The sequence below is a fragment of the Drosophila willistoni genome, assembly GCF_018902025.1.
Source record: "Drosophila willistoni isolate 14030-0811.24 chromosome 2R unlocalized genomic scaffold, UCI_dwil_1.1 Seg167, whole genome shotgun sequence".
Classification (NCBI taxonomy): Eukaryota; Metazoa; Arthropoda; class Insecta; order Diptera; family Drosophilidae; genus Drosophila; species Drosophila willistoni.
In genome coordinates, this window is record NW_025814050.1 from 11577162 (window position 1) to 11601973 (window position 24812).

General features: G+C 38.3%; 1 protein-coding gene across 2 annotated transcripts in view; it reads right to left on the minus strand.

Moving 5' to 3' along the window:
• The window catches only part of LOC6642264 (glycine, alanine and asparagine-rich protein), a 67455-nt gene that overhangs the window by 22017 nt on the left and 20626 nt on the right, over positions 1-24812 (minus strand). The window contains exon 1 of one of the 2 annotated variants that reach the window (XM_002064721.4): positions 5745-6390. The exons of the other annotated variant lie outside the window; for it this stretch is intronic. Within the exon in view, the coding sequence (XP_002064757.2) occupies positions 5745-5783 (39 nt within the window). The 5' untranslated portion in view covers positions 5784-6390. Of the gene's footprint in view, positions 1-5744; positions 6391-24812 lie in introns of those variants that run through there. 2 annotated transcript variants of the gene reach the window in all.

The window sequence follows — 24812 nt, forward strand, 5'->3', positions numbered from 1 at the left end:
AGGGAGTCCTGCTCCTATGGTGCCAGTTGCCGCCTAGAATGTGCACACTCACTAGCTAATTTTGTTGTAGGCTTCAAAGTAGTTGTATAGGTGTGCCAAGTGTGTGTGTGTGTGTGTGTGTGAGAGTGTGTGTGTGTGTGTGTGTGCTCGGGCAAAAACCTAATTGTCTATTTTAAGCGACTAGACGAAGGTCTTGATATGATTAACCTATGAAACTTTTAAACTTGAGAATTTTCCCCTTAAATAACATTTAGTTGAGAGAGAGTGAGTTTATTTTTCCAATAGTTTTTCGTTTTTCTTTTTGCTTCCTAATTTGTGTACGAATTGCTAAGGAAGTGAGGCACATTTGCTGCTACCGGAAACCGTTTATTCCTTCCTCTTCTATACCCTTGCTTCATTAAGGAACTCTCCCTACTAAAAGGAAATCCAACGAAGGCACAGAATGTTTTTAGCTAAGCGCAAAAGTTGTTTTTTTTTCTTTTTGAAAGAGTGTGGATGGTAAACGAAAAGAGAAGATGAATCGCTTTTGTTTGTCTGTCTGAGGGCTGGACATGGTCGGTATTGAGGAAAGTGGACGATGGCGACGATGCCTTTTTGGGACTATGTTCCTCTTTCTAAATGCTGCACACATCAATCGCTCATGGTAGAGAAGCGGAAGGAGTCTTCATTTTCATTACGAAGAGATTTTGCTTGAAGTAATAAAAGTACAAATAATAAAAGAACAGCAGGAAGGGTGCCGAGGGGGGTAGCATGTAAGGATGTTTGTACATATATGTGGTAGATGTGAGTGTGTCCCTGGCACCCCTTTTAAGATGTCTAAAAAGCATCGCAAAACTAACCAAAAATACATAAGAGTGGGTGGCTTTTAAGCCAGTATAAGGCCTGCGGGGTTAGAACTCTAGTTTTTGGGGGTTGATGTGAAGAGAATGAAGAAAGATGGAAGGAGGCAGTGGTAAAAGCCAAAAACGTAACCTAAAACTGCAAGAAAATTAACCAAAAATACTAAGCCAAAGTCGAAGACACACACATACACACATACATACATACACATCATCATCTTCACACTCACACACAAACCCAAGCCTATGGGTATGGAAGGAGTCTTTGACTTGGCAACATGTTTGTTGGATCCAACTTGGCTTTTCTTCATGTGAAGGTGAGGTCGAGACGCGCCTTATGTGTATGTGTGTGTGTATAGAAGAAACTTTCGGCATTGTTTTTGTGTGTGCTTGGATTCGGAGGCGGCGTCGCCTGTCGGAGCATCCTTTTTGTCCTCTATGTGTGTGTGTGTGTGTGTGTTTGTGAGGAATGGAGGATTTCACTTCTCATTTTCCTGGGAGTGTGTGCTTGGGGATGAGCCAAGTCTGGCAGGAGGATGCTACTGCTAGCCAGCCTTCTTGCCCCCCTCTCCTTAACTTTGATTGTGGCTGCCGTTTCGTATCCTTGCTGCTTCTTCATTCTCTTTTTGGCCAAGATGGAGTTGAGTATGTGGGTGGAAAGGTTGCTAGGTTTGTCTGTTTTGCGCTTGACAGAAAGGCCTTATATGGGTTTGAGTTGGGTGTATTTTTTTTTCGTTTTTTTTGCGGTGTGCGGAGTATGTATGCTCTCTTAGTGTGGGGGCAACTTAGAGCTGATGGCTGCTATTCCTTTTGGATATATGCTTGGGTGTGTACAAACGTGTGTGTGTGTGTGTGTAGGGGTGCAGACCCAGCAGCTACTCAAAGAAAATGCACTGTGAGAAATTCGAAAGGAATGAAAAGAATGAAAAGTTAAGGGCTGGACTTTTTATTATAAGTGGAAGTGAATAACTAATAACAGAGCCTAATTTATTTTTGTCATAACCTATATTACGAGCCAATAGGTCATAAAATGTGAAATTTTATTAACCTCCTTAACTTTGCTCTAGTCTGTTACTTTAAATCTTCTCCAACTGCGATCAAACATTGGTTAGGTATTTGATTTCATTATCTGATTCTTAATAGTTATGTATCTTGTGTATTAAATGTTAGTTAAAGTTCAAGTTCTCTCAGTGGTTTTTATATAAGAAAAGTCAAGCTAACCCCGTAGAGCTTGTCGCTTGCCCTTAGCCAAAGTCGTTGTCGCAGTCGCATCCCATTTCCCTCCCCACCTTATTTTCTTTTGCTGTGCTAGATGGTGCCCTGACATGTCTTCGTTTTGGTGTTCTTGTCATCTATTTCTATTTTCGAGCAATGGATGAGCAGATGAGGGTCTTGGTGCTGTCTAACTTGTCTGCTAGTATGATGCGACGATGCCAACCTCACCATCCCCGTCCACTAACCACTTGCCCCATCCATTTCATCCATCTATCCATTCTTACTTCATCTCTCACTCTTTCCGTCTCTCCCTCTCTTTGCAAGCACTGCTCCATTCATGTGTGTTACCCGCTCAACATGTGTGTGTGTGTGGGACTACTATGTGTCTTTCTATGTGTATATGTATAAGACGTGTGTGTGTGTGTGCAAAAAACCGTAAGCAATTTTCCGTAACATCTAACCGACGTAAAGGAGAACCTCAAGTCCAAGATAGTCGAAAGACGTTTTCGCAAAAGATGCTGAATCCCCTTTACCTTTCCCATTGGTTTTCCCCAGGAACTCTTCTCCATGCCCCCGTCTCCTCCATCTTCTATTTTACTCCCACACCATGTTGTTGACGACATTGACTGGTTTCTGGCTCTGGTTGAGATTGCTCTGCCTTACTGTGCTCAGCTTTTACTTCGATTCGCTTGGCACGTTGTCTGCCAGCGACACTAATGCTGAGATGTGTAACGGTGTGAAGCAGCCCCAAGACGAGGACCAAGACCACGACCACGACCAAAAAGTACAACCAGGGCCGGGACCAGGATCAAACCGAGTACCACCCAGACCAGAACAAGTCTAAACTTTATGATGATGATGCTTGCTGGGTGACGGGCAATGGCTGATGACTAACTCCTTCGACTTTGCTCAAACCTCGATGCGAAATCATGTTTGATTACAGCTGAGCAGCATAACAAGTTATGCCTGTTCACTAGAAATCCTTAAGATAGGTGGGCGGGGGTTTTTTAGGAATAAACTTTTTGACAAATCTTTAAGTTTTTGAGGTACAAATTAAACCAGAAAGATGTTTCTCTACTCTGGTGCTCTTTCCCACACACACACGATGTCCTGCGGCGGCTTAGGTGCGCTTAAGCTCAAAGCTTGACCCCCATTTCCCCTTCTTGCCGGTTACAAAAGGGTAGCATTGCCTTTGACTCGAACACACACATATTCAACTATTTATATACAAATGCCGCTGACTATGTACAAAAGTCAATGCTTTTGTTGCTCTGACGGAGTAAGGGTGTGGGTAAGGACTTGAGACAGGAAGGAGTCAACAGGATTCTCTTACCACACATCTTTGAAAAGACCATGTCCAAAACACACACTTTCTTTTTGCCCAAAAACCATTATAATAATGAAAAACAATGATTTCCTTTAATTTATCAATTTTAATTTAACAACAAGTATCAAACGAAATTGTTTTTCTATTTGAAAGTGAAATTAATATATTGAATTATAGAAAACTATATGGAAACTTGGAAACAAAAAAGAAGAATAAACAGTTATAAATTGATGAGTAATTACACACAGTATAAATAAGTATTTGGGAAATCTTTTGAGGCAAGGGAAGTCTCATTCGTTTGTAATTCTCAACTAGTTTCAGCATTTCAGGCCATGTTTTGATTTTGATTGTTAAGATAAAGAAAAATTGAATAATTTCTAATGGACTGAAGATATACATCTCAGCCTTAGGTCAACTTAAACTGAACTTTCTATGCAATGTGCTGTTCAATCTCGCCTAACCCTTATGAGAAATGTGTTCTACCCTTCCAATCTGAAGAGTAACTTTCTTACACACAGGCACAAACTGCCCTGGTCAGTCTCTGGACTCAGTTTGTGTCTCTAAGGGTGTGAGAGAGTGTTTGGGTGTGTGTGCTGGGGTTTGGCTGAGAAGAAGTTAGACCCAAGAAGCAACTTCTTTTGTAGCAGCAGCAAATGCTGGCGCCCAACTTACCCACACCCGACGCGTCGGTCCCATTTTGCCGTAACCATTGCCGTTGCCGTTGCCTTCGTCTGTGTCGTCTTCGTCGTCATTTGATGAATTACCGTGCCGAGCAAATGTGCGCCCTTAGCTTAGAAAGGAGAACTCCCGCTTTCCTTTACCTACTCCTGTCTCTTACTCTGCGTGTTTGTGTCTGTGTGAGTGTGTGTGTGTTTGCTTCGTTTCATTTTCGGAGCTGCCCCCCTTCGCCATTGACAGACATACACTTGCCTTGCCTCAAACACTTGGCACCCCCCTTGTCGTTGTGTCTCGTCTCGCGCTTCTATATACCAAGAAACTCACTCACACCTCCCACACACAGAGTCACCGTTTCGTCGTCGTATATCATTAGAGTGCCATCCAGCAACTCACCCACCATCTAGGCGCAATTTTATCCAAAAAGGCATTATGAGCAGGTTTTCATTTTTTTTCCTCCTCTCTATCCCGCTTCTTCATCTGCTGCTGCTTTTGCTTCTTGTGCTCTGCCTACGCGGCGTATTAGTAATATTTTTGCGACTGTCTACATTTCTTCTTCTCATTTTTCCTGTTCTTTTATTTTTTTTTCTTGCTGAAATGTTTACTCTGTGACTGGGCGAATGTGTCTGGTCCTATTCCAAGGTGGTTGGCCATAGAATTGAGAATGAGAGTGTGAGGCTAAATTGATTTCATATTGGTCTGGATGGTTGGACGGACGTATGAATGGTCGGACGTATGAATGGTCGGACGTATGGATTGGTTGAAGGTGAAATAATAAAATTGAAGGTGTGAGTAAGATATCGTAAGATACCGAGTAGCTATAATAAAGGTTAACGTATAGCTACTCAAGTAGATGTTATTTGCTGCTGAAGGTCTCCAGACATAAATAATAAGTCGAGGGAAATTCTTGAATGCCAGCATAAAACTTTATTTGCCGCAACTTAGTTTGAAGTCAGCCATATAAAAATTTTTGTTTTTAGAGAATTCGATTGGTCAAGGCGGAAATGAAAATTGGATTAACTAATTTATTTGATTTCTCTATATACTCTTTATACCATAAAAAAGACATGGAAATTTTAAGAAATTTATGATTGATTAAGTAAAAGAAAAGTGACCTTTGATTCGCTTAAAATTTTTTAAACTACAGTTATTTTATTTGAAATATTCCACAGCATCTGGGTTAGAGTAAACTCATTGTACAAGGTTTTTAATTATTTTATGCGATTTCGAAAGTTTTTAGTTTGAAAATTCAAAACAATTATTTATAAAATTTTTTTTAACAAAATGGCACAAGTTTTAGAAAATTGGCAAGATTTTTTTTCAATAAATTAATATATAAGAAATAATTATAGTTGAGAAACATTAACCCAATTAATCCACTGACTTCAGTTTATTACATTTTTTTAACATTTATCATATTTTATTAAAGAATCGATTCACAAATGATCTTTACAAAGTTAAGTTTATAAACTTTGACAACATAATGTGACTGATTGTGAGAAGTAGCTGATCAAGATCCTTTTATTAATTTTTTGTCTTTTCTAAGTAGGCCACAGAATTGACAACTCTGGCCAACTTCTCACTTACCCCCCGCCACGAAGTGCAAGCCATTCATCAAAATATAACGTTTTGAATTGAACTAATTGAGGGGTTTCCCCTGCTTCACTTAAGCGTAACACAACACTCACCTTGTGCAGCAACACCGAGGCTTTTCTTTTAGATGCCATCTTTGTGCTGGTGGTGGCACCTCCGCCAGCACCTCCGCCACCGCCACCGGTTGCCGATGCGGTACGTGTCGATGTTTTTGGTGTTTTTCTCGGATTCTTCGGAATTTTGGCAAATTTTTGTATTGCCTTTGCCGGATAAGGAATTCGGTAATCGAAAACCAAAGTGTTGAATAAATGTAAACGTTGCCAAAATGTATGAATATCAAAGTTGCAATTTAGGCAACTTTTTGAATTTAGATCATTGACACTAAACACACTTGTTTATTTCAAAAATTTCTTGCAGGTTCTTTACAGAGTGAATAAAATTTTTGGCGGGTTTTTTTTATATGTTTTGTTTGGTTTGAATATGTTTAATTTGATTATGTATAAAACTTGACTTGCACTGAAATATCCAAAGCTTTTATATGGTAAACGAGTTGAGTGATTAATTGAGAATTTTTTGCGGGCATTAAAAACTTTTCGAAATTTTTTTGGTTTTGTATTTGGCACACTTTGGGGAGAAACGTTGTTTTGGTTTTGAAATGGCAATTTGATTGAATAGCTATTTTGGTTTTAGTTTAGCTCCTGCTGGCAGGGTGAGAGGCAAGGCGAACCAAACACGACGAAAGCCAACTGCTGACTGACCAAAACAGAGACAGACAATTGAGTTTTGTCCTACGTCGACGTCGAAGTCGTGCGAGCGGCAAACGACGACGATGAGGACGAAGACGACGAGGACGAGGACGAAGAGGATAGGTGAAAGAGAGAGCGAGCACAAAGGTTTCGAGGAGGTAGCGCAAGCGCTGTTCGTTTCAACTGGCGGCAAATGTGGGCCGCCAAAATGCGAAACGTGCGTGTGTAAGGCAAAATGCCAAAAAGTATGCAACACAATGTTTTTTGCTCTCTCTCTCTCTCTCGTTCTCCAACTCCATCTCCCATTTGCCATGGCGTCCCCCAAAAGACACTCATACTACAGGATTGCCACACCGGGAGAGGGATATGAGTACAAAAACAGAGAAACGCCGATAACGCGGCGAATGTTCGGCGTCAACGAACCAGGCGAAAGGCTGTAGGAAGAGAATAACACGAATAAGAAGAAGCAGAAGAAGAGCAGCCAGGATGAGAAGGGGAGGGCAGAACAGCAGAAGCAGAAGCAGAATGTGGAAGGCAGTGGCAGATGAGTTGACAAACAGCTGAGTGCCCCGTGAGTTTTGTGAATGGAAGGAAGGCAGGCGGTCCGTGGCCACCTCTCCCACCCTCTTGGCCCAGCAATTATTTTTGTTGCTTTTTTTTTTGTTGGTCTCTTATTGTTGTTGTTGGTCGGTTGAGGGGATGAGGAGGGTTTTTGGTTCGGTTCGGTTTGTCTTTCGCCGGCATAGCGAGAAAAAAAAGGCCGGTTATGGTGTGAGCGATGGACGATGAACAGTATGAGGGGTTTGGGGGTTGTCGGCGTTTCGGATATGAAAAACGCACAAAAAAATAATGCTGGCCGGTTGGCCGTTCGGAGGTGGGGCAGGAGGAGGGTGTCGGGAAAAATAAATGAGAAAAATATACGAGCCGGCTACGTTGTTGCTGTTGGCATGGACATGAGGTTTTTTTTCGTTGTCGGCCTGAGGTATGAGGCAAAGGACTCATTCTCTCCACCCTCTCGCTCGCACATTCTCTCTGGCTGGCTAGCCCATACCCTCCCACCACGCAATGTGACAGAATGGGCGGGGTGGAGAAGGGTGCGAAAGTGGACAACGTTGTTGTCGCTTGTCTGGGTAGATTGCTTCTTGGATGGGGCGCCATGGTGGTGAAGTGGGTGTCAGTGGAATGAGGGTCGTGCGGGTGTGCGGGTGCGGGTGCGGTGGGTGTGTGACTGGCTGGGTGTTTGGGCAGCGTAAAGTTTTTGAAAAGAATGAAAAGAGTGGAAAAAAAAATTACGTCGCTGAGGTTCGAGGTTCGCTTCACTCACTTTTATCGTGGGTTTGAGTGGAAAAAGGGTCAAGAGCGTTAGCTACCTTTTCCATTCGACTGCCGTAGGTAGTTGGGGGTTGGGGGTTGGCTTTGGGCTCTGTGCGTGTTTATTTGAGCATGGAGCTGCCTCTGTTGCTGCTGTTGTTGTTGTTGCTGCTTCTGCTTCTGCCACCGCCGCCGCCGCAATGACTACAACGTCAGCGTTGTTCAACGTCATTGCCGTCGCTATTTCAGCATTCTTCTTTTCTTTTTTGCCTTTTTTGAGGTTTTTGTCTTTAGACATTTTCCCCCATTCTTGGCTGCTGGTGGTGCTGCTGCTGTCGTCGTCCTCGTTGTCGTTGTCGGCATTGCCTGATCATAAAACTTGACTGATTTGTCCAGCTCAAAGACATTGTGTGGGCGAGTCTGCTTAGGTGATTGGGCATGGGCAAATGGGGGGGAAAGTGAATGAGAGATTGCCTTGTTTGCTTTTGATTTGCGTTCAGGTTTATTGTCTTTAGCATTTTCGATTTATGCCAAGCCAAAGTAAAACGATGCACACAATAGACCAAAATGGAATACGAATGCAGAAAAGCATTTTGGAAAACCCCCCAAACAAACAAAAAAAATAACACAAAAAAGTCGGAAAGGTGGCAAATCGTGCTCAAGGTATACTTCTTCTATATTAATACATAGGAAGCAAAAAAAAAACTGGGGAGTTTTGTGCACAAAGTCTTTGTACATAATAATCTTGATGTTTTATGCCAGAGATGGCAAATATTTGCCTTAATATCTGCATCTTAAACACTCTAAGTTTTTATACTCTTATCAATTAAAACCAGAGGGCCGGGGCTAACTTCGACCGCGTCAAAGTTTGTATACCCTTGCAATTTTTTTGGTAACTCTTTCCTTACCTATAGCCATTAAAGTGGAAAAACGTTTTATCTAAAAAAGCTGTTTCCGAAAGAACGGCCTACAATCTTAGCATAGCAAATAACGACGATATTGATCAAAGTCACTGTTTTCCACCGATCGTTCCTATGGGAGCTATATGATATAGTTACCCGATCTTTATCAAATTCGGCACAGACATTAATAGATATATAAAACTAACAAATGTTTAATTTGAAAGCAATCACTTTAAAAATAACGAAGTTATTGACAAAAGTCAATAACTTGTTTTCGACCGATCGTTCCTATGGGAGCTATATGATATAGTCACCCGATCTTGATCAAATTTGGCATAGTCGTTTATATTTGTAATTAACTCACCAATATTAAATTTCACGACAATAGCTCAGAAAATAACGAAGATATTGAGAAAAGTCACTGTTCGTGACTTTGCCATTTGTATGGGAGCTATATGATATAGTGGTCCGATCAGGCTGAATCCGAGATATACCTGCAGTATATACAAGCCTTCATGCAAAATTTCAACTCTGTAGCTCTAACGGTCTAGGAGGAGTTTGCGTTGATCCAGACGGACGGACAGACGGACGGACGGACGGACGGACGGACGGACGGACGGACGGACGGACATGGCTATATGAACTCGTCTCGTCATGCTGATCAAGAATATATATACTTTATATGGTCGGAGATGCTTCCTTCTGTGCGTTGCACACTTCTGACCAAAATTAATATACCCTTTTTGCAAGGGTATAAAAAAAAGAAGAATATTTTATATTTTTGGAACAATTAATAAGACTTTCTTGCTTTTTGGAATAAGGTTAGTCCTGAGAATTCAAAATCATTCCATCAAACGGTTTAAAACCGAAAGGTGCACTATAGTCTTGACAATTCCGAAAGAAACAAAATACTACGAGATGTCAAACCTTTCTCGATGGAAGATCCTCTTGAAACCGATTGGCAATGATTTGCTAGGGAAATAGTTGAATAAACATTAAAATTTATTATCAAAACGTTGCATTTCTTAGCTAATCAATTATCTCTAACTTTTTATTTATAGAATTTCAACTATTTTAAAACCACGTCACTGGTAAAGACAACACTTTGCTTTGATTTTCTAAATATTAATCTTAACCACAGAGATTCCGCAGAATCTCTGTCAGTAGTATGTATACGTAGACTCTTGAAAAATTATTAAAATTTTTTACGTCAATCAGGAATAAAGGAAATACGTCCAGACAACTCTAACTGACACCCTTCTAACATATCAGCTCCTTTGCCACCCTAATAAAAAAAAGGGAAAATCGAAAAAACGAAAGAAATACCCTGACTGGAGACCAAACTGGGAAACGCTTTCAAGCATCGATTGAACTGCCAGTTATTTGATGATTGTCTACCACGTTTTCCACTTTTTTCTGCCTTCTTTCGTTACCCCAACCTTTACTTTATTTCTCATTCCCCTTTTGGTTTCTTCTTCGTCACGCCAAACTGACCAAAATAGCTGCGGCATAGACATCAAGGGGGCCAGCATCAGAGCTGGGTCCCTTTTTGGGGTAGGGTTTGAGTGGGGTTTTCTGAGTGACTGAAATTAGAGCGGATGCGGTTTATTCTTTAGATGGGAAAAGGCAATAAAAAAATATACAAAAAATGTTGCAGAAAAAGTACAAAAATGGAAATTCCTAAATATATCTACTAAGAAAAAATTGTTTAATCGGTGGCTTTCGTTTCCATGAAAATTTGTTATTCATTTACAAGTAAAAACCTTGAACCTTGAAGTAAAAACCTTGAAATTATATTATGAATTAGATTTATACAATTATAATTTGCCACATATAAATCTTCTTCTTCTTATTGAATCTTCGCTGGATCGTGTGAATATCAGTATCTTGTAGATTGCAGAAAACTTTTTTAAAAAGATATAAATCCTATATTTGTTTTTCATCATGTTGCTCAATTCTGTAGTAGGCATTCTGCTAATGACCATATACAAACTCAAAGTTACTACTGCAATTCTTTGGGTATTACTTTTTAATAGAGACATTTTTTGTTACTCACTTTAACATATTTGCTATTTGTACAACCTATAGAGATGATAACTTTAACATCATCATTATAATCTTTGACATCATCATTCCTTTGTATATGTATATGCATCATTGCATCGCCTTCCAGTAGTTCATTGAAAGCATTTAGCGTGTCCGAAACGTTTTGCCAAATTATCCCCTTGTTTCAAATTTCATTCAATATATTAATGTGTGAGTGTGGCTGACTGTGTGCATCTGTTTATGTGTGTGAGGCCTTCGAAAGTCAAAGTGTTTTCAATTAACCAGTTGGCCAAATACATAATTTAAGCTCACCAATCCATTTCATGCAAATCAAAGGAAACGATAGCAGACTCAAATGCTGGCCAAATCATTTAAATATGTATTGAAAATGATTAATTTCACACAATTATGTTGATCCATTAAAGTAACCTATGGAAATGCCACAATAGACAATGGCATTTCAATTGCTTAAGGACAATATGAACAACATAATTAGCTACGATAATATCGAGTTCGCTTTTAAATTTGTAAACTATTAATCCGCATTCATTGGTTTAAAATAGACTATAGTCGAAAAGATCGTCGATGAATCTCAACGAATTTTTATCACTGTGACCTAAAGAAAAGATAAATTGTTGATAGCTTCGGCAATCCTGTATGATTTTTAAATTTTAGGATTGAAAATTGGATGTATTTATGATGAAAATTAAGAATTTCTTTAAAAAAATACATCTTGCCTTCGCCTAACAGCATTTAAGCAATTTGACAAAATTGTGAATTTGCAACCTTCTCTTTTTTACCACGCCCTCAAACTCAATCTTTGGTTTGAATATATAGATTCCTGTCGAAATGAATTCTCAAATTGCTTTGGCATTGATGAAATTGTTTATTTTTTTATTTTATAATTCCTGTTTATTGAAGGCAATCAAAGTATCATGAACTCCAGAAACGAACTTCTACTTACTTGGTTATTGGCAAATGATTCGAATATCACACAATAAAAAAAATGCAAGATTTGGAAAGATCTTCGCTTGGTTTTATAACGACATCTTAATACAATTTGCAGACAATAAATCAATCAAATCAATAAATTTAGAATCACATAAAACATATAGAATTAATCGTCTTAACAGCTCGAAATCAAATTAAAAAGCCAGTTTTTTCCTCTTTGAAAGTTCTAAAACATAATCCCTTATTATGTATGAATTCGTTAAACACGAATTTGACTATCAAGGATTAAATGAGGGACAGTTGGTAATAGTTATGAACAGGGAAAGTATTGGATCGTAATTGTTAACTTGTTTATAAAACTAAGGGATTCGTATTGATATGTCAAGTTTTTAGCAAAATGTTCAGGGTTCGTAAGAAAAGAACATAGAATGAATGATAATATGATATTCCCCAAATGCAAAAGAAGATGGAAAACTTTGTGTGGATTAGAAAAATCAATTCAATCAACTTACAACAGTTGATAAAATTTTGTCAACTATTTCCAAATTTTTTTAAAATTTATTCTTTAAGTTTATTGTCATTATTGAGATATATTCTTTTACACAATTGTTTTGCAAATCATTTGTTTGATATAAACATAATTAATTTGTTTGAGATAAAAATTAATGCAGAAATTTCTTGTGATATTTTAGACAGTCATATCAATTATAAATCATAAAATTGACTATATATATAAACATATATTGAACAAAAATTGCAATATTCATCAAATAGAATTTGATTATGCAAAGCATAGAAAACATACATATGTATGTATTTTTTTAACCCTCAATTAAAAAATTAATAAAAAACCTAAAATAAACAAATTGTTTTGCATTTGAATAATATCAACTGATAATCAAATTGATTGAAATTGAAAGAGAAATATGGCATTTGAATAGAATAGCCCAGGTAATTGATTGTTCTACCCCCCAAACCACCAAAGTGTGAACCAAAAAAATTATGGAACTCACTCCGCCAAATCACAACGCATTTATGAAATAATAAACTAACCTCCCGCTTTCGAGTACGGTGAAACGTAAATGCCGTAAATCTTTTAAAACTATTGCAACAGATATCGCCCAGCTACCGCATAAATTCAAGCGAATTGAAATACTGAATATGGGAAAAAAACCAACAGAAAATCAACCAAAATTAGTTGAACAGAATCCTACCAAAAAAATAGAATGGGAAACGCTATTTCATCAAAAATGCATAAGTGCGAAAAAATATAATAAAAATAATAATAGAAATATATATGTATGTATATCTAAAATATATTTATATATGTACGTATATATATAGTATAAAAAAAAAATCCAAAAATTCAGAAAAGCAAAATTAATGCAATATTTATAAAGCTCGCAGGAAAAAAACACGAACAGAAGAAGCTAAAAAAGCAGAGAATGAGGAATGGACTGAAAAAATATTATATGTAAAATAAATAATATATAAAATATTTATATAAATTGCAAAAATGTGCAGTTCTCTGTATAATATAATAAACAAAAAAATAAATAAATAAAATAATATAAAATATACAGCATCAAGTGCTAAATGCGCAGTCGCCTCTATTTTTCTATTTGAGTAGGAGTGACAGAGGGATTGTAGTGCTAGGTGACGCATTGGGCCTATCCACATATACATATAGAGAAACATATACGCCTGGGATATATTTATGTATAATGGTTATAGTATATGTACAATATAAAATGTCAAATGATTTGCCGCCTTCTTTTTTATATTTTTGGTTGTTTTTTTGTCCTCTGTTGCCGACGCAAAAACTAATGCAAAAAACAAATGGTTAGTAATGTGAACAAAAAAACACCAACTCAAAGAGCCATAAGGGGTTGGCTTGAGGGGTAGGCATCACAGGGGGTATTCGGTGTTTGGGTTTAGTTGGCTGGCGGCCCCAAAATGCAGCAGCAACTGCAGCCAATTCAATTAAAAATCTGCCACTTAAGCCCGAAAAATGCATTGGGATGACAGTTATGGGGGGACCGAATGGGGTTACTGCATTGCATTGTGCAACAAACCAGGGACGCAACATTTAGTGAGTACCAAGGAAAAATACTAATCCAAAGAATAATGTAATTGAAGCTGTTCAGTGAAATCGAGAGGTTTTTTCGTCAGAATATCAGATACGATCATTTATGCAATTTATTGGCCTCTTTCGTTTTTTCAATACAAAAGTTATCTTGACAAAACAAAAAACCCTTTGGCAAACCCTGATAGGTAACTAGTAACTTAAGCTTCTTTAGTTCAAGCCAAATTTTTTTGTAATGGAAGGAACAATCTCTGGTAACAATTTTTGTTTGCTATAATAGCAAAATCGAAGCAGTACACTAAAATATTTTAGAAAGTATCTATTAACGAACTTAGAGAAGCATGTCTCATCTGTAAAGAAACTCAAAGATGTCTCTTCTGTTTCCTGAAATATCATTTTCCTGGACTATTTTCAAAAATTATCTGTCTTCTCTAAAGATATCTAAATCAATTTCAGTTTAAAACCAAAATTTGACCATCAATTCGCAGCATTAAGTTACTGCACCTGACAAATATTATGGTAATGTTTCTGATTATTAGTTTCATGTAAATGAAGGAAAATTTATTAATAATTGAAAATGGGAGACCAAATATATATATGTAATTATTCATCATTTTTGTTGCATCTGCCATCCTGCTCATCATTCTAAGGATTGTACCCAGAAGCGATCAACACGAGTTGAACTTTTGTTAACTAAATATGGGTTTCAATTTGTGTTCTTGGTAGTTAATTGTTAGTATATTTTTATATATTTTATTGAAATTTAAAAATCAGAAACTTTTGAGAACACCTGCAACACCTTTTGCACTTTTGAATTTAGACAATACCAAAGCATATTCAAGATTTTTTAATTCAAAATTCTCAATCATGGACAGGGTTTAATTTTTTTGATTGTTGTAACCAACCCTGATTTAAAATGCAACTGAGCAGAAAACTAAAAAACATCTACACCCAACACACACACAGCTATCCCACATACAAACACACACCCATGCCCACGCAATTTTTGTATATATAACAAAATTTTATTTGAATTTATTTTTAGTGTGTGTTTTTTTTTGAAAAGGGTTGACTACCAAAGAGAGGGTAAGTCGAAGAGGGGGTAGGACAAACGCATTTTATCTATTTTTTTGTTTTAGCTGCTAGTGACCAAATGCAGCGACAACTACATGCAACACCCAAAGTGCAACGGGGCAAATGGGAGTGGGGTGTGTGTGTGTGTGTGTGTGGTCATAATAAATAATAAAATATAGACAAACACACACACACATAGACGTAACCCACTACTCCCCCCAACCAGCTATCCTCCTAAGCCTTCACTCTTTTAGTGCCCATGGAAAAAATGCAGTTGAATTTTGCGCACATTTTACGCCTGATCGAAATATTTTGCGCCACCATAGAAAAAAGTCAAACGCATAGGCAGACATCCCTACAGCCATCACTCAACCCACTAAGGATTCACCCACACCCAAAACCCATCCCTCCATCCCCGCACCACCTATGAACAAACCACCCTCCTCTCTTGCAGTAGGCGCGCGACTACAAAACTTTTTATTGTGCTTCATGTTTTTTCTGCTTTGACGCGTCGACCAAAAATTGCCGATGGGTTTTAGGAGGCAGCTGGAGCACCTCCACAGTGGCTTGGCATAGTTGGGTGGTGGTGCAGTTATGGTTATGGCTATTGTTATGGCTAGTGGCATGATGGGTCGCTTGTGTTCTATTGGCTGCTTTTGTTTGTTTCCTACCTTTTTTTTCCACGTGGCCTTTTGTTGAGGTAGGCTAAGCAGTAGGTGAGCCTCTGAGCCAGTACCAGAAATGTATGCAATGCGGCAAATAAAATATGGGTATAGACTTTATATATATATATGTATATATCCCTATCTATATATGTTATCTGCGTATATGCAGAAATATGAACTATTTGAGTGAACAAAAAACTGTTTGATTAATCAGTTGCAATAATGATTTAATGGGTGTGGTCACTTAAATTAGGCAATCAAAATGTTTATCAAAATTTCAATACAGTCGACACGTTTCAAAATCTTTCATCTGTGTATATCAGCAAAATCAAAAAAAAACTTTTTAATTTTTGAATCATTTATTGAAAAAACGTCCTCAGTAATTCTAGCGTGGAATGTCCTTAAAAGTATATAGTTCTCAGAATACGGATTAGAGGTGAAATATTTTGTTTCGAGGTGGTTTCTTCTTATTAGTTGTAAATATTGATAGGTCTTATCTATCAATAAATAGTGTCTCTTATTTTGAATTGCATAATTCAAAGCAATAGCTGATGTCATATATGTTATATCATCTTAGTTTCCCTTTGTGGGTAAAAGAAATCTTCTTTCAAAGTTATGGAAATTATTTTTACCCGGTTTCAACCATTCCTTCTAGCATAACTATATTTAAAGCTTGTAAATGAAAGTTGTTCTAATACTATTTAAATTTCGATAAGTTTTGCTCGTTAACTTAAAAAAGACATAGGATCTAAGGTTGTGATATGATGCAAGACTTGCAAGAGACGGGTAATGATTTTTCCAACTATGTATATCCTTAGGAATAGGAATCAAATTCAAAAAAACATTTTCGACCTAATATTCTATGTTGTTTTTAGTTCTTACTGAAACTGAGAATTTGGATTCATCAAAGAAAATCTAATAAAACTTTGCTTAGCTTCAACTTAGCTTAGTCAACAAAAAATATTGAAGAAATGGTGATACTTTCAAAGAAGTTACAAAATATTTTGTTAGGGTATTTAGTCTTCGAAACAAATAAATGTCTTATGCTCATTCTCTCACCCTTATCACGCTGCGTATATATAAGACATTGAAATATATGTCACTCAACTTTTGTTGTGGTTTTTCATGTTAAGCTTTCGTTGCTAATTATCATGGATTATTTTATTCAGCTGCCGCTCTTAAGATTTTGCGATTTATTTTAGACTAATGATGGAAATCTCAATGGATTTATCACTTCCCTTTTAACATCTACATACCATGTAATTGTTATTACAGCCATCTGATTCAACTAAAGTCTGATGAGGCCAACTCCGAAAAAGTAATTAGAAACCGTTCACTGATATTTGATATCAGAATGACCATTGTCCTCATCGATGATAATAAGAATCCAATTCCATTTATTTGCTTCAATCAATTTTAATCAAGTCTAGTGAAGAAATACAGAAAACTCTGAAACTAAAAGCCAAACCCAAAAATGCAACTTCAATTTCTCACACACACAATGAACGCATGGATGGTTTGATATGTGGTGGGTGGTTGGTGTGATAGGGGAGGCAAGTGGATTTATCTTGAGGTTATTACCGCTGAGTGTTGCCACACAAAATAATGCATTAAAGACGACAGCAGGGTGGTCTTAGGAAGGAGAATGACAATGAGTGCAGAGAACAGAACACACACACACAAAGGAAAACGACAGCAATTGCAGCTGGGGCTTAGTACAAAACCCCACCATGAAAGGCGAGACAAGTGTCCGAGACCCCCAACCCATGCGTTGTACCTCTCTCTGAGGATGGCTTACAAAGTGCATTTCCTATAACTCCCGCTACCACTCCGATACTTCAACGATACTGTACCCCGAGCATGCTCAGATTTTGTCTTTGAAAATTTATGAGAGACACCCACCCAACCAACCACCTTGCCCCTCTGGACCTCTGCACCTGATGACAAAGTGTGAGTTTTCTTGGATCGAATGTATGACCATATTTATATACAAACACATAAGTATATAAAGAAATGTATATAGAAGCAATTGTCTTATGTACAACAAAAAACCAAATGCCTGCTTACAGGCGTCTTAAAATTTAATGAAAATCTTCAACTCCCACACACTGTGTGTGTGTGTGTGTGTGCTCTTTCTTTCTCTTTCTTACTGTATTCCTTATTAAGAATCCTTTAGGCCTAAGCCAAAATGTTGCCCTCTTTTGTATATACAATCAGTCAACTCTTTCTCTCTCTCTCTCTGTATTTCTCTTTCTCACTCTATCTCTCATATGCACTTTCTCGTTCTCTTTCCATAAGAGTTGGTGTTGTTGTTTTTTGTGCCTGTCAGAGCCTGCAATAATAAGTTTTCCATGCACTTAATGTCAAGTAAACAGAAACCTAACCGAAAACCTAACCCCCCATCTGCCATTTTTCCACCCATTTCCTTAGTTGCATTCTGAATTTTCGGCAAAACTGAACTTCGGCCCCGAAAACAATACCAAGATGCAAAAAGGGTTAGGCAGACCGATGGACCAAAGGACCAACAGGACAGACAGGAACGAATGCAAGTCCAACTTTTGCATAGTTTTAGGCCTGGCAAACTGCATGCATCTTCAATTTTCGTATGCAATTTTCTTAAGATTTTCTACACACACACATATGCTGCTCTGTCTCTCTCTCACTCTCTCTCTTTCTCTATCTATGCTTGACCATCTCTGTTGCACTTATACAAGATTGTCATTGCAACGTCTTTTGAGGATTTTGCTGCATTTTCTTAAAATTTTGTGCAAATATGTGAATAATTGCAAAAGATTCGATGTTTGGTTTGAGTTTCTGGGTGTTTTGTGTTGTGTTTGAGTATATAAGAAATTTTGTACATTTTATCCTATCATTGCCTGTTAGCTGGACTACCTACCTTTTGTCAACTCGCTTGAGATTTACATAAATAACTAAAATTTTAATAGTATATGGTTTATTAAAGTTCTCCTAAGTAGAAAGACCCACAGGGCCGAGGCAGTAAAGTGTAAAGAGCCAGCCAGTAGAGTATAGCAGACGGATGTGCTTTTAGCATTTAGACTAATTGTGTTCAACATTTGATTGGTTGATTTGCCATCAAGTGAGTGAGTGGGCTAAATGCAGTTTGCCCCCTTATACTTTGTCATTAAAATTGCCCACTTTTCGTCAATTTATTTTCCTTACGATAAATATGATATGATGGTTGAAAGAAAACTCTATTACCGAAATATAACAAGGAGATGGTTTAAATATTGCAAATTAGAAATTATTATTTCAATTGTGGTGAGTTGTATGTATGTATATGTATGCGTGTGGACATACTTTATATGCTGGTTCAGGATAATCAAATATTTATATACAAGATATCAGTCTAATGCAAAAGGAGATGAAAATTATGTTGATAGGAGAGCTAAGAGTTTGCTTAACGATTGATATATATTCATTTATTTTATATATCTAATAATCAAACGATAACATAATTTTTAGCCTTTTGAAATTGGATTGTTTCTTTTTGTAAAGATTAATGAGAATACTTTTCTGAAGAGCCAAAAAATATTTAAGTGCTTGCGCTTAAAAAATAATATTTCGGAAATAGAAGTGGTTTGAGGATTTTCTGCATTTCATATCAGCATTACATTAACACTTAATCCAATTTAAAATATTAGTAAAAATTTCAAAGACTCCAGAGAACAAGAATTGTCTTTATTAAGGGTAAGGGTAAATGAGTAAGTAAGTGGGTTAAATTTGGGAATAAGATAAGATGGATTTTCAAATTTTTAAATGTAAGCTAAGACAAATCACTTAAGATATAGTTAACCCTGTCGTAAGCCGAGCCTAAAGAAACGTTTCCGTATTTGAAGTTAGCCGCTGTATCATAATCTTTCTTAAAGTAAAAGATTGTATTACCTAATAAAATAAAGAATCTACCAACTGTACCACTTACATTTTGTCGATTCAATATGATCAAGTAGTAAAGTTTAATTTGGATAACGACTTTATACTTGTTCCACATTTTTACACATATATGACATGTAAATTATCCTTATTAACAAAATTTATATAACATATCAGATGTTAGTGGTATCTTTTAAGTAGGAATCTTATTTCTTTAGTAATCTCCTAAATAAATATCTTTAAAAAATGATTTCCAAAGAAGGAGATAAAAGAAAGGCCTACAATTGAAACATACATAGATAATTGTCAAAGAACTGATGCAATGTTAATTATTCATGACTATTTCATCATAGCCTAAACGCTAAATCAAATCAAGTCTCAACACAAAAAGTGTACAAACAAGTGAAAATGATAAGGTCATTCCCAAAAGTGGATCTAAGCGACCAAAAATTTTAAAGTACGATTTATGCCGAGTTTTTTCGCTAGTTTCGATGTATTCTAGTCGTCGATAGCAGCAATTGTAGAAATAGTTTCAAAAGGTCAACATATATTGCCAATTATGAAGCACTTTTCATTTATAAAGTAACTTTATTAGGAGAGAATATTTGCAAGTATCAAGTGTATTTTCCCCATGGGACCATTAGAAACAAAAAAAATGAAAAAACAGCCATGTACAAACTTCGCCATGACCATGAGTTATGCCTTCTTTAAAGCAAATGTCTTTCTGCCACCTAAATGAAGTATAAGTAGATGGAACGCACTGTTTGGGGCGCAGGACGACAGCATAATGCAAGCAGGGGGAAAAAAATAGAGTGAGGATATAATAACGGAGGACAGATCCCACGAAAAACTCACTGAGACAGACTGGACAGACAGCCAGACAGACAGATAGGACAGCTAGGCAATGGCGGCACCTAAAACCCATCAAATCTAATCTCACAGCGACTGCTGATGCTCGCCAGGACTTTGGTTTGGACATTGGTTGCCTAGGACCTAGCTCCCCCTGTCCAATAGACGAAATAGAAGAAAAAGAGAAAAAAAGCAACGAAAAAAAAACCGACGAAAACGAAACGGACAAGCTTTCTTGGAATGCTTTCGCCCCCTTCGAGTAGAACGAAAATTGATGACCGGCCAGGGTCTTGGTGCTGGTGCTTGGTTTTGGTATTGGTCCTGGTCCTTGTCCTGAAATGTAGGTAGGTGGCCGGATATATGGGGTGGGCTTGGTCATTGGCGCTGCGGCCAAAAGAAGTAATTCATCTTATTTTTTTCGACTATTTTTTTTTTTCTATGCGCCTTGGCGACGGGCTTCTCAAGACGCCCACATGAGCAAGGATACGCCAAAAGGATAATGAAAGCAGCAGCAAAAGTTTGTGCTAGAAATGGAAGACCATTGGTCGGGGGTTGGCAAGAAAGGACCCAAGCGTTGAACTTAAGTGAACTCAAACAAAAGGCACAGGCAACTTGTGAGGGTGCTCCTTTTCGAAAAAGGACGCAGAACACAGGACTTGCGAAGCTGATCCCTCAAACATACACCCAAGCTGGCTCTGGTGCTGGTGGTGCAGCTTTTACAGCTACTGCTGCTGCTGCTGCTGCTGCCGGCTGCCTCCAGGCATCATTACATCAAATGTCCTTCGCATTTCAGCAAAACAACAAGATGGCGGTGCCCAGGACCAAAAAAGGACGAAAGCCAAGCGAAAACCTCCTCCCATCTAGAGGAGAAAACAACACGAGGGAAAGAGTGGCAAAGGAGGCTAAGGATATCGCCATTGCCAACATGGGTAGATGTCGACGGGGACGAGAAGTCGAGAAGGAGCGGCGAGGACAAGAACGAGGGGACAACTTGGCGCCCCCACCGTATAAAATGTCGAAAGGACTAAGCAGGACCAAGGAGCAGGAGTAGGAGAAGGAGAACTAGCTCATTGGCGCAAGCAATAAACGTTAAATTTTTTGCCTCTTTTTTTTTGCCTCTCCTTTCTTGCTGCTGCTGCTGCTTCAGCATAATGGACACGAAGAGGAGCAGAACTTGAAGGAGGAATGGCAGGATACGAGACGGAGAAGTCCTGTGACGTGCAATAAAAGACCAAAAATCCTTTTCCATTGCGCTAAGCTTGGAAAATGTTTCTCGCTGAAATTTTTGGTAGATGAAAAAGTTAGAAAAAGGAATGGCAAAGGGGAAAGGAAATGGAAATGGAAAAAGGGGAACACTTGCCGGCATCAGAAGGGAATGGTATAAAAATAATCGTCATAAAAGGGGTGGGTAGTTGTGTGAGTGGTTGCGATGGGGGGAAATGCTCATGAAAAAAGGGAACGACTGTTGGCTCTTGAAGGTGGGAGCACATGATGAAACAGTGGGTGTGCCCTATCATTCAACTTGAATGGGAGCCCATAAGCCAAGATTGTGAAAGCAATTTATTAAGCTTCTTTCGATGACCAATGCAGCGACTATTTCTTTATGCCATGTGTTCAACAGTTGTAGACTAAATGTCTAAAGTGTGTTCTAGTTTAAAACATTGATTCTCCAACTCGGTCACGGTGTACAAACATATCGATATTGACAGCTAGATATCATTCATTTTAATATATTCAACAGACAATCGACTGGGAAAATCGTTTCGTTTATCGATAAATACAATTTTTTATGCATCGGAATCGTTAGACTTTTTCCATAGTACTTCGTTACTAGGCATCCATTGGCATAAGACAGACGAGACTGGGTTCCAACATTCTTTCTTCTTGCCTTTTTGCTGGACGATACATAAAGTTCTGGGATAACGCCCTAAGCTAGCCTCCACTGGTTTTATCGGACCGACACACAGGGCGACCCTATACTCCACCTTGGCTTTTGGCCAACATTCTCAAAGCGACCCTATGACCATCACTTCCCCCCATTTCTCTTACCCCACATCTGTATCTCTCTCGTTCGTTGCAAGCTTTTCTCCGGTTCCTTTTCTTTCTTTCTTTTTTTTGCTTTCAGTATTGCATTAATTTTTACCATTTGCTCTTTGTGCAGTGGGTATTTTTTGGTGTTTTTTATTCCTGTTCTCCTCGAATATTTTTCTAAAATTTTCGAGAAAGGGTTAACGGTTGGTGGTGCCTAAGCTTGACTCCACTCTCCCTTGCAGTGCGATGCAATATTTGACCAGTGCTTTGTTTTCAACCTACTCCCAAATAACCCTAGGCCATTAAATTGTCCCAAACGTGGGATACATAACTACAAATACGCTGAGCTCAAGAGGGAGAGCTCGTTAGAGAGAGAGAGAGAGAGAGAGAGAGAGAGAGAGAGGGTGTGGGTGTGGGTGAGAAAGATATATACATATGGGATAACTATGTTAGTTACCCCTTAGGTTATAAGCGCCCTCAAACCCCTTTTGCTGGCAGACATCAAAACTCATTTCGTGTAACGCGCATTATGCTTTCCACGGCATTTCGCGTCCAACGAACTGACAGTTGATGGATTGAGTAGGACTCAGCCACCTCCATGATTGGGGCTTGGCCAAAGTTGTATTTGGATACACACACACACACATTCGCACACCTTCTATTTTCTGTATATAAGTATATGTATGTATGTGTACGCCTAAAGGAGAAGGTGACGAGGAGATTCTCTACTCGCTTTAAAGAGCTGGGCTCTTCACTCGCTTTGGGGTTTCTCACACGTAAATTCCCATTTATATTTTTTTTAACGCGCCCCAAAGTAAAACCCGGTGCCGGAGCTAAGCCACAATTTGATATGTCCATTGTGTCTTATCAGGCGACATGGTTACCACACAGCGAAGGGTCTAAGCACATGGCCCAACCCCTGTGGGTTGCTCCCATCCCCATTTCACATCCCAACGAATCCTTTGCTTTCCCCCGACCTCCTGGCTCACATAGCCTTGCGGCCTTGCCCGAAAATAAAACGATGAAAACGGCGTTCTCGTCAGTCAGCGGACCCAACCCAGTGCACACAAACACACTCACACCGAAAGAGCGACGTCTATACCCCAAACTCCCATTTCCTGGCCAACAAATGCCAAGAAAAAGTTTTTTCTTTTTTGTTTTTTTTTTTTCGTATAACGAGAACAGAGGAGGGTTCTCATCATCATTGTCGTTCCTCGTCGTCGTCATCGTCGTTGAATTTGAAACGTTGTTGCCCGCTTTTGTGGCAGAACACTGGGTGGGGTAGTGGATTGGAGTTCGTGGTGGTGGTGGTAGTGACTGAGCAACCGATGGTCCTCCTTGTCCTACAACCCTGCTGATGCCTGCCCATGGCTCCCCTTGGCCTGACTTGCCAGGCCAAAGCACATTTGAAGAGGGTCGTCGCTCACATGAGTTTTGGTAAAGAAATGGGAAACTAAAATGAAAGAAATCCAAACTAGTGAAGAAGCGAAGGGTAGAGACTTCAGACTGGTACAACATGTGTCCCCCCCACACACTCACCGGCCAAAAACTCCATCTACTTCTGCTTGGGTGGGTCCTGATGCCGCTATTGCTTCTCCTTGTCTGCTCGTTTGTTCTTCGATTTAATGAAGGATATCGCACAATCCCTTACAATTTCTTTGCCTACTTTCCCTTTTCTTTTTTCTTGTACGTTCTTTCTCTGCTTTTCATACATTTTATCCAAGAAAAAATGATACTTTTATGCCTAACCAGCTTCTTACTTTGCCCAGTTTTTATTTCGATTTTGGGTTTTACTCTTTGTGTTCGAGGGCTGCTGCTTTGCATAAAGAAACATTTGGCAGATGGGTTTAGGTGTTCTACCTCCCCCCGCCACAATTTCTTTCACCCTCTTTAGCTGTGTAAAGAAGTGAAAATGTATGGATGGTTATGAGTGATGGAATAAACGGAAAATAGCTTTAGGCCAAGGCGAATTGAGGTGGAAATGAATGAATGTACAATGCATTCAAGCCACACAAAAAAGAAGCAAAATATAAATAATTTGTTCTTTAAATGATAGTCACTTTCGTCAAATTAGTTAATTTTTGATTTCAATAAGCCAAATCAGAGAAATGGCAGCCAAAAAGACTTGAAAACAAAATATCCATACATATCTTTATCTTTATCTAAAAGAAGTCAAGTAAACTAAACTTTATCATTAAATCTACTTTCTGTCAAAGATTCTTAGCATAGGACTCAAGATCAAGTCTTAGATGAGTAATTGATTTTGATTGAAAAACTTAAGGCGATATAATTTCAGCTTTGCAATTCAATACATTCTTTGCTAAAATTTTGCGAAATGCCATGTTAAAGAAAGGCCAATTCCATGAATGGGCAAACCAATGTGTATGTTCCCCTCTTGATATTCTCAAAAAGTAATTAGATTCGAGGTTATTACATAAGCGCAAACGAGCGTCCAAAATTGGTAACACACTCTCATACACACTCCTTCATTTCCAAGTTCTTCCCCTTGAGTCGCTTGGACATTTTTATTTTATTTTTGGGGCACGAAAATGTGAAACAAAGTAGGAAAAGAGCGACAGGGGCACCATAAGGAATGGTGACGTTCTCGCCG